At 45.8% G+C, this 10,869-nt stretch overlaps 1 protein-coding gene across 2 annotated transcripts; it reads right to left on the minus strand.

The window, feature by feature from the left end:
- Positions 1-4,883: 4,883 nt before the first annotated feature.
- tor4ab (torsin family 4, member Ab) lies at positions 4,884-9,195 on the minus strand. 2 transcript variants are annotated; one of them, XM_020470547.2, is made up of 3 exons: positions 8,979-9,195; positions 6,935-7,372; positions 4,884-6,493 (listed from the first exon to the last, which is right to left on the minus strand). In XM_020470547.2, the coding sequence occupies exons 2-3, from the start codon at positions 7,370-7,372 to the stop codon at positions 5,672-5,674; spliced, it is 1,260 nt and encodes a 419-aa protein (XP_020326136.1). In that variant the 5' UTR covers positions 8,979-9,195; the 3' UTR covers positions 4,884-5,671. The 2 variants fall into 2 exon arrangements, with proteins under 2 accessions (XP_020326136.1, XP_020326137.1); XM_020470548.2 differs by having other exon boundaries at positions 8,988-9,001.
- Positions 9,196-10,869: the final 1,674 nt, after the last annotated feature.

The following is a 10,869-nucleotide window of genomic DNA, read 5'->3' on the forward strand; positions in this document are numbered from 1 at the left end:
CTCTGGGTTCCATTTTTAGGCTCTCAGAACCCTAGCCCTTATAATTTTGTCCATTGAAATGTTCAGGTTTTCCCCATTTCCTCTATTTTACTCTCTGTTTGTACTTAAATCATTACACATGGACTGGAAATGGAAGATACTGTGGTAACAGTGTGGAGACGTATGGCTGAGTTGCCTCCATTTGACTACAACAATATATATTTTTTTTAAATAAGTAATTTTAAAGATTTGCAAATGAAATATGTACAGTCCCAGTCAAAAGTTTGGACACACCCACTCAAGGTTTTTTCTTTATTTGTACTATTTTCTACATTGTAGAATAATTGTGAAGACATCACAACTATGAAATAACACATATGGAATCATGTAGAAACCAAAAAAAGTGTTAAAGAAATTCAAATATATTTTAGATTCTTCAAAGAAGCCACCTTTTCTCTTGATGACAGCTTTACACACTCTTGGCATTCTCTCAACCAGCTTCACCTGGAATGCTTTTTCAATAGTCTTGAAGGAGTTCCCACATGTGCTGAGCACTTGTTGGCTGCTTTTCCTTCACTCTGCGGTCCAACTCATCCCAAACAACCTCAATTGTGTTGAGGTCGGGTGATTGTGGAGGCCAGGTCATCAGATGCAACACTCCATCATTCTCTTTCTTGGTCAAATAGCCCTTACACAGCCTGGAGGTGTGTTTTGTCATTGTCCTGTTGAAAAACAAATGATAGTCCCATTAAGTGCAAACCAGATGAGATTAAGTATTGCTGCAGAATGCTGTGGTTGCCATGCTGGTTGCCATGCTGGTTCATTTTTAAAGAAGTCACAGACAGAGTCACCGGCAAATCACCCCCACACCATCACACTTCCTCTTCCATGCTTCATGGTGGGAACTCTGCGTCTCAGAAAGACACGGCGGTTGGAACCCTCCCCCCTACCTGGTCACAACACAACTGATTGGCTCAAATGCATTAAAAAGGAAAGAAATTCCACTATTTAACAAGGCACGTGTTAATTGGAATGCATTACTGGTATCTACCACATGAAGCTGGTTGAGAGAATGCCAAGAGTGTGCAAAGCTGTCATTAAGGCAAAGGGTGGCTACTTTGAATAAATATATTTTGATTTGTTAACACTTTTTGGGTTACTACATGATTCCATAGGTGTTATTTCATAGTTTTGATGTCTTCACTATTATTCTACCATGTAGAAAATAGTAAAAATAAGGTGTGTCCAAACTATTGACTGGTATTGCATATAGTAAACTGATTAAATCACTATGGGGTGTGATCAGTGGCGGATTTAGGTATAGGCAACATGGGCACCCGCACAAAAAACTGAATGGTGACATTTGGGCGATCGGTTTTCTATCGCACATTTGCTCGTCACGTCAATGACATCATGTCACCGTGTGGGACGGTGGGTCAATTAACCTTGTCGGAGTGGGCGCCCTGATTCTAGTTTGTGAGCTAGACAGGTTACCGCCTGGGAAGGTCTCCCACTCAGAAGTACGAGATGGGGGGGGGGGGGGGGGGGGTTGACCTCAGGTCTTCCCACTGGAAGCCCGAGGTAGGGGGAGCTGGGGAATCTATCAAATAGCACACCTCTAACTTTGTACAGTACTAATGCAATTAGTAAAATCAGTCACACTACGAAATGCTACCAAATAAACCACAATTCATTCATAATACTGTGAATATACAGTTTCACAGACATATTTTTGCATTGTTTTCTGGTTTGTGTGAACTCGTTAAGAATAATATAAAACCAGTCTGCACACCAGCAAGGTGAATTGGTTTAGTCTTGACTCTTGGTTGACAGTGTTGGGGGAAGGGTAATGTATTGATGCTCGAGTGCCAAATCACCACAAATTAGTTTCTAATTGACTTTGTTACTTCTTTCTGACATATATGAGTCTTATTTTGGTATATATTTTGATATGCATATAGTTTTAATTGTTATGATTATTTATTTGTGTTGTTCCAATTGTCTGAATAAAAATGCCAGTTAGTGCAGAATGGTGAAGTGCTGAAGGGAGGGTTCGCCCAGGGAGCCATACAAGCTAGAACCTCCACTGAGTGTGATGTTGTGATAATAGTGGTGTACTCTTCACCTTTACCGGCATGCATTCTCAGCCCGGCTTCGACCACAAAATCAGAAAGATTTAAGGAATGTTTTTTTTCCCTGTTTGATCCTAAGGTGTTCCCACTGTCTGCTCTGGTTCACTGCACGCAATCAAATCATCAGGCAAGTCAAGTAGCAACGCGAATGACCCTCCCACCCGAGGATCTGTCTCTTACAGCTATCTATTTCTCTGTGTTTGAGGGGTGCAAATTCCACTTGTCACGCAAATCTCGCTGGATTTGATTGCATTCATTTTACTCCTGCGACTCTTTCATACTGTTGCTTGTGCCAGTAGTCCCCCCCCCCCCCCCACGTTATTAACATTTACCACCAATGTTTGTAATGACATGTCAGACACAACCAGGCTGAAATGGGCTCTGTGAATTATATTGTCTTTCCATTGAATCTCTATGAAAGCTTCGTGATTTAACACATTGTCTGGACACTTACATCACAAAAAAGAGAAGGTTACCTTTATTTTAATGGTGTATTTTTTATTTTTTTGTGGAATTGAAAAAAAAGTAATTTAATAAAGTTGAACAGTTTACAAATTAGACGCGGTGAAATGAAAGCAACTTCCAAAAAATGAACACTGATTACAATGATATTATTGTCTGGAAAACAATGTAATGTATGTATAGAGGTGTAATCTCGAGCCCAAGCTGTTGATTTTTATTCCGAGGGTATCCTGCTATTGACACACAGTAATTAATTAGGCAGTCTAGACAGGGCAGGTGAGTGCATGTAGGGTAGACAAAGCAAGTGTTTGGTGGTTACAGGTCTGTTTCACCCCTTTATGCTAATTTATTCATATTTATTAGTATTTATTCAAATGAGACACATATTGTCTTTGTTTTAACACAAAATAAAAAAATTAAACCTGCTACAATGAGAATGTATATATTAGTGCTTTCTGAGAAAAAAAAGTGAAATTTGACAATAAATGAAATACTTGAATTCGCACCAAAATCCCTGAAATCAATTTATTATTTGTACGTGCCAGTTAAATGATTTATGTAATTCAATCAATATCTAATGGATTATAACAATTCTAAATGTTTGGAGTATCTTCATCCATTGTCCAACTAGAATTGTTTTTAAAACCTTTTAACAATTTCGATGACTGTTGCTAAGGTAAGCCATCTCGTCTCGTCTGTCCATACGTCCGTGTCAAGCTAAGGTAAGCCATCTCCACTGTCTGTCTGTCTGTCTGTCTGGCAAGCGATCCATCTCCTCTGTCTGTCTGTCTGGCAAGCGATCCATCTCCTCTGTCTGTCTGTCTGTCTGTCTGTCTGGCAAGCGATCCATCTCCTCTGTCTGTCTGTCTGTCTGTCTGTCTGTCTGTCTGTCTGGCAAGCGATCCATCTCCTCTGTCTGTCTGTCTGTCTGTCTGTCTGTCTGTCTGTCTGTCTGTCTGTCTGTCAGGCAAGCCAATCTATCTCTACTGTCTGTCTGTCTGTCTGTCTGTCTGTCTGTCTGTCTGTCTGTTTGTTAAACCAATCCACCTCCACTGCCCGTCTGTCTGTCTGTCTGTCTGTCTGTCTGGCAAGCCGATCCATCTCCTCCGTCTGTCTGTCTGTCTTTCTGTTAAGCCCGTCTGTCTGTCTGTCTGTCTGGTAAACCAATCCACCTCCACTGCCCGTCTGTCTGTCTGGCAAGCAATCTATCTCCTCTGTCTGTCTGTCTGTCTGTTAAACCAATCCACCTCCACTGCCCATCTGTCTGTCTTTCTGTTAAGCCCGTCTGTCTGTCTGTCAAACCAATCCACCTCCACTGCCCGTCTGTCTGTCTGTCTGGCAAGCGATCCATCTCCTCTGTCTGTCTGTGTCTGTCTGTCTGTCTGGCAAGCCGATCTATCTCTACTGTCTGTCTGGCAAGCGATCCATCTCCTATGTCTGTCTGTCTGTCTGTCTGTCTGTTAAACCAATCCACCTCCACTGCCCATCTGTCTGTCTTTCTGTTAAGCCCGTCTGTCTGTCTGTCAAACCAATCCACCTCCACTGCCCGTCTGTCTGTCTGTCTGGCAAGCGATCCATCTCCTCTGTCTGTCTGTGTCTGTCTGTCTGTCTGTCTGTCTGTCTGGCAAGCCGATCTATCTCTACTGTCTGTCTGGCAAGCGATCCATCTCCTATGTCTGCCTGTCTGTCTGGCAAGCGATCCATCTCCTATGTCTGTCTGTCTGTCTGTCTGGCAAGCGATCCATCTCCTCTGTCTGTCTGTCTGGCAAGCGATCCATCTCCTATGTCTGTCTGTCTGTCTGTCTGGCAAGCGATCCATCTCCTCTGTCTGTCTGTCTGTCTGGCAAGCGATCCATCTCCTATGTCTGTCTGTCTGTCTGGCAAGCGATCCATCTCCTATGTCTGCCTGTCTGTCTGGCAAGCGATCCATCTCCTATGTCTGTCTGTCTGTCTGGCAAGCGATCCATCTCCTCTGTCTGTCTGTCTGGCAAGCGATCCATCTCCTATGTCTGTCTGTCTGTCTGTCTGGCAAGCGATCCATCTCCTCTGTCTGTCTGTCTGTCTGTCTGGCAAGCGATCCATCTCCTATGTCTGTCTGTCTGTCTGGCAAGCGATCCATCTCCTATGTCTGTCTGTCTGTCTGTCTGTGTCCTTGTTATCACTAACACCAGGGGAACACCTTTGAAGTTCAAGCAGTTCACTTTTGTTTTTGAGACCCAAAAAGTGCTTTATAGATATACATAATCACATTAGTAGGACCCTGTTCTTATAGTTCACTAACTCTAAAAGGAGACACAGTGCAAACCATCAATATTCAACTACAATTGGTAAACCTTTGGTTTATTTTTCAAGAAGAGTGCACACGGGCATACAATGTCATATGGTTCGAATGCTTTGAACCCAAGATCGTTCAAGATGGTAGGAATTCATGAGAGCTCAATGGTAGAAAACAATATCTATCTGGGTATTATTGGATATGTTGGATAGAAGGACGTGCCTAGACGCGCATGTGGTTTTGAAAAGTAAAAACAAAAAGATAGTTGCTCCTAGAGTTTTGGAACGATGTCGCGACGCCTCGTCTTAATGAGCACAAACAAGTTCATGGAGTTCAACATCATTAGGCTCTTCTCTTTGCCTGACTGCCTCAGTCTGGCTCGCTGGCGTTTGTCTCAAGGCCATTCAGTAATTAAAGGAGAGTTGTTATTTTTTTAACGTTTTTTTTCTTCAGCTTGAACAGATGAGACTCTTCCTCATCCTGATGTTTTCTTTAAGCTACACAGCAAAAGAGCAGCTGTACCCAGAGCTGGAACATCATTCAGAGGGACCAGAGCAACCGCTGAGGTGAACTGGAGACCAGCTTCTATGCTAGACTAGCATGCTGAAGGTGACATCCACGGGATGCCAGCTAAAACAAATGGTAGTTATGCCATCCAACCACAAACAGATCTTTGGGTAGAGTGGGCAAACAGAGAAAATCGTGACACTCTTTCACAGAGTAGCAGGTAAGTAAGTAAGAATGAAGTTGTACAAATTAGATTGAAGTGGTTTTGGCCAACTGTCTATCAGACACCGTGTTTATTGTCACTCTGTGGATGTTCTCACAAAAGGTTGACTCTAGCCACCACTTGTTTGCAGCCATTTTGTGAGTACTGGTGACCCATGGTGGTGAAATAGGACAGTTCCTCCGCCAGCCGCTCGATGTGACCGTGGTCAGGGTAAAACCCCTCTTGTGTCATTTCCTCCAGCAAACACTCCATCACATGGCTTTTTTCAAGAAGCGTCAGGGACACGATATCCAACCCCGCCTCTGCCCACAAAGGGTGATGCTCTGCCAGGGTATGCCGCAGAAGAGCTCTGGCTGGCTTCGCAGTGCAGGAGACATTCTGCAGTATGTGTCTGGTGATCTCCTCCTGCCCCAGACTACTGAGGAGGACATAGATTACGTTCAGATGCTCGTTGGTCTGGTTGGGCTGAAGCAGGCCTTGCAGCACGTCCAGCAAAGGAGCCGGCATCAACTCCACCTCGTCTAGCACAAAGACAGGGATCTTCTCCTGAGCCTCGGCATGCTCCACTATCTCCTCCACCCAGAGGGACAACTCTCGGGCGCACTGGCCCACATCACCTTGTACGGGGCAGTGGTGTAGGGTGAAGTACTGCACCACCAGCTCTTCTCCCAGCACCGAGCGGAAGTGGCGGACCAGCAGGCGACCCAGGTGGCTCTTGCCCACGCCGCTGGGGCCATGCAGGGCCAGGGCCAGGGGCTGGGAGTGAGCGTAGGTGGACAGGTAGCCCTGGAGGTGCTCCATCAGCTCGTCTATCGCCCCTTGCTGGCCAAACACTTCTCTGCGCAGCGTCTTGTCCAGGCCTTCCAGGTCATACGGTGCCACATGGTCATCCAGGTTCTCGATGGCATTGTAAACCTGCGAGAGGACGGGAAAGGGAAGTCATTTTTGTACGTGTTATTAACTGGAATAAAATTCCATTCTGTTTATTCTGTTCAATGCCATTAGTAGGAGGACAGATGAGCAGTGGAACACATTTTTACAAATCACATAACTGGAAAAAAACTGCGCTGTATCCTCATCCTCATCTCAAACTGAAGCATAATTGGCATTTTCAAAGCCCTTCCGGCTGTTCTGAGTGTAATTCAACACCGTGGTAACAAAAAGAAGAGAAAAAGAAGGAATGTATCCTATTGCTATGATGGCAACCGTGGGATATACAGCACTAGGCAAATCATGTGGCTGTGCCTGTACATTAAGCCTAAGGGATAATGATATCTGTAGTTGGGTAACTAGCGACTGAGTTAGAGTGGAAAAAGGGAGTGGAAAACACAGTAAAGAGACAAGTTTAGAGTTGACCTGAAGGGATACGATGATACCGAAGAGGACAAAGAAAGGTTTGGCCCGGCTCCGGTCCTTGTCACTGGGGACGGCCTTGCAACAGTTGTTAGGGAAGAGCACACGAGACCCTTTCCTCCTCCTCCTCCTTTGGGTGGCCTGCTTGACATTGGAGGTGAAGATCTCTGGGGCGGTGGGTGGGCCGGGGCCCATGGAAGGCCTACCTGGGTCGGTGGGTAAGCTGGGGTCGGGGCCCGTAGAGGGTCTACCTGAGGCAAAGAGCCCAGTGGCTGAGTCTAGCCGACGTCTCTTCAGAGCCTGGTACTTGGACCTGATGCGGATCATGGCTTTCAGTTCAGGAGATATCAGCGACGGCCTTGGGTGGATGAGCTTGGCCTTCTGCTCCTCTGTCTTGGCCTCCTCTGAGAAGCTCCCTGAGCTGTCCTCCTTATCTCCCATCTGTCCAACAACAAGACAGAGATGTATAGGACAGAGGGACAACAGTGTGGACACAGCATGATGTGGTATTTATTAAGGATCCCCACAGCATGATGTGGTATTTATTAAGGATCCCCACAGCATGATGTGGTATTTATTAAGGATCCCCACAGCATGATGTGGTATTTATTAAGGATCCCCACAGCATGATGTGGTATTTATTAAGGATCCCCACAGCATGATGTGGTATTTATTAAGGATCCCCACAGCATGATGTGGTATTTATTAAGGATCCCCACAGCACGATGTGGTATTTATTAAGGATCCCCACAGCATGATGTGGTATTTATTAAGGATCCCCACAGCACGATGTGGTATTTATTAAGGATCCCCACAGCATGATGTGGTATTTATTAAGGATCCCCACAGCATGATGTGGTATTTATTAAGGATCCCCATTCGCCAAGGCAGCAACTACTCTTCCTGGGGGTCCAGTAAGCCGCTATGTTCACACAAAGGACAATCACCGTGTAAGAAGCAAAGTTTATCTGAAGGTGGATATGCTTCACACTGTGTTAGTTCATTAGTTCATAATGTCTGCTGAATGACAGATACACTTTGCACTCGTGGCTATTATCTCTCATTCAGTGCAGTATTTTGAACTTAAAATATACACCTATTATTAGTGTATGTTAGATATTAGTTGTGGGTCTATGAATCCCTCTTAACAAGTGAGGAGGCAGGATTTGCGTGACTCCTGAGGTTTGGATGATTTTGGTTAACAAAAACAGGAGTAATTTAGGTCATTAATCATTAAGATTTGGTTTTAGCACATGAGGGTGTCTGTGTATTTATAGAGGTTTGTGTGTGTCTTCTCAGACTCCTCAAGGTAAAGACAAGTGTTTACAGATTCTTAATCTCGCAGACCAACACTTTGACCCCACAACAAAGTCAAGTTCTTAAAATCGGTGAACTACCTGTCACCTGGTGCAGAGAATGTTGAGAAACAACCACCTCATTGACCCCAAAATAACTCAGATACTTTATTGAAAACATTCTCCTTTGCAATCGAAGAGTTTGGTCAGATGAACAAGGAACATTATCCCAGTTAGAAAATGAGGCCATAAGCCTTTTGCATAGTGCTATTTCTGGAGTAATAACTTTGCATTGGACTGGGTCACACAAAGAGGAAGTGAAAAGTCTGTGAAATGTCCCATGCTTTAATCTGGGTGTAATGTAAAGTTTGAAACATACATGAAGAATAGCATGTGTCGATGGATGGGTGGGATAATGTCTGCGTGTTCCCCAGAAAGGAATGCAAACTTGAGGTTTAATGTTTTACACACGATACAGAACCGTCTAAGTATGCAACTATTAGTCATCAAGTGGAGGAAGAGAGACAGGGGGAAAAATAGAGCGAGACATGTCGATAAGACAAAAATAGAGATATCGATATTTCATTGTTAAATCTTAAGCTTGATGGGATAGATATTTACCACAATGCAGAAAGGGATATTAACATAAAAAAAAAATGGAGATGGAAGGAGTAAAAAAAGAGAGTGAGAGAAAGATTACATGTATGAAGAGAGGAGGGAAGGATGAGAAGGGCCGTTGTTGTTCGTCTTACCGTGGTGACCGTGGTGACCGTGGTGTTCGTCTTACTGTGGTGACCGTGGTGTTCGTCTTACCGTGGTGACCACCGAACAGGGCAAAAGTCTCGACCCGCAGATTGTGAATGAGGATGGCAAACACAAATGCGCTCGTCCGAAACGGTAACACACGCACAGGCTGCACCTGTGTCCAGTGAGACGTGCTCGTTCCCCCACCCCTGCTCTCACTCCTCCCCCTCTTCTCGTTCTCCCCCCCCCTGCTCTCACTCCTCCCCCTCTTCTCGTTCTCCCCCCCCCTGCTCTCACTCCTCCCCCTCTTCTCGTTCTCCCCCCCCCTGCTCTCCCTCCTCCCCCTCTTCTCGTTCTCCCCCCCCTGCTCTCCCTCCTCCCCCTCTTCTCGTTCCCCCCCCCCCCTCTTCTCGTTCTCCCCCCCTGCTCTCCCTCCTCCCCCTCTTCTCGTTCTCCCCCCCTGCTCTCCCTCCTCCCCCTCTTCTCGTTCTCCCCCCCTGCTCTCCCTCCTCCCCCTCTTCTCGTTCTCCCCCCCTGCTCTCTCAACCAAGCCTCTTCTTTTCCAGTGACCAAACCATTGGTCCCTGACAGTAAAAAAACAACATGCACTACTCATTGCCTACATAATAATTTCCAAATGGATCATTATGAAAATGGAAACACTCTGTCTGTGTGTGTGTGTGTGTGTGTGTCTAAGAGATTGAGTAATGATTGTGTCTCTGTCTTGGGGATGGCTCCCTCCGAACAGTCTCCAACTACACCATAGGTCTCTGCTTCCAAACCACGCCTCACAGCCATGTGATTCACTAAGATCAAATAATGACAGGTACTTTCACTCCCAACTAGTTCACTCTCACACAGGCCAGATTTGTATGGATGGTTCCAGGCCTTTATGTGCTATACACAATTAGCACGTAAACTAAGGTTAGACAGGTGTAAACAACCACCATATTGTCTAAATCTATCCCTTCTGATGAACTGCTTAGGGGGTATGGACTAGAGGTTGAGGAGTCTGAGAGGGATGTCCTTTGTACTGTGGATGTGTTTGCATGCCTGTACATGTCTCTCTCTCTCTCTCGCTGTGTGCGTGTGTGTGTGTCTGTATGTGTGTGCGTGTGTATTCATTTTGGGGGGAGCATGAGTATCTGTGGGTTGGGAATGTTTGATGTTGTGTATGATACAATTCCATGCTATTCCCATCTACAGTTGAGTGTAACACACTTTGGTGGAACTGTGTGGTGAATCTATCCAGGTTTAGCCAGGTCTAGCCAGGTTTAGCCAGGTCTAGCCAGGTCTAGCCAGGTTTAGCCAGGTCTAGCCAGGTTTAGCCAGGTCTAGCCTGGTCTAGCCTGGTCTAGCCAGGTTTAGCCAGGTTTAGCCAGGTCTAGCCAGGTTTAGCCAGGTCTAGCCAGGTCTAGCCAGGTTTAGCCAGGTCTAGCCAGGTTTAGCCAGGTCTAGCCTGGTCTAGCCAGGTTTAGCCAGGTTTAGCCAGGTTTAGCCTGGTCTAGCCAGGTTTAGCCAGGTTTAGCCAGGTCTAGCCTGGTCTAGCCAGGTTTAGCCAGGTCTAGCCAGGTCTAACCGGGTCTAGCCAGGTCTATCCAGGTTTAGCCAGGTCTATCCAGGTCTAGCCAGGTTTAGCCAGGTCTAGCCAGGTCTAGCCTGGTTTAGCCAGGTCTAGCCAGGTCTAGCCTGGTCTAGCCAGGTTTAGCCAGGTCTAGCCAGGTTTATCCAGGTCTAGCCAGGTCTATCCAGGTCTAGCCAGGTTTAGCCAGGTCTAGCCTGGTCTAGCCAAGTCTAGCCAGGTTTAGCCAGGTCTAGCCAGGTCTAGCCAGGTTTAGCCTGGTTTAGCCAGGTCTAGCCAGGTCTAGCCAGGTCTAGCCAGGTCTAGCCAGGTTTAGC

This window comes from Oncorhynchus kisutch, linkage group LG3 (genome assembly GCF_002021735.2).
Source record: "Oncorhynchus kisutch isolate 150728-3 linkage group LG3, Okis_V2, whole genome shotgun sequence".
Lineage (NCBI taxonomy): Eukaryota > Metazoa > Chordata > Actinopteri > Salmoniformes > Salmonidae > Oncorhynchus > Oncorhynchus kisutch.

Bases quoted from the DNA above. Each gene is read 5' to 3' on its own strand.
- tor4ab (XM_020470547.2), bottom strand. From the start codon at position 7,372: ATGGGAGATAAGGAGGACAGCTCAGGGAGCTTCTCAGAGGAGGCCAAG. The intron at 6,494-6,934 runs GTCAACTCTAAA...GTCCTCTCGCAG, and splicing joins GTATCATCGTATCCCTTCAG to GTTTACAATGCCATCGAGAA.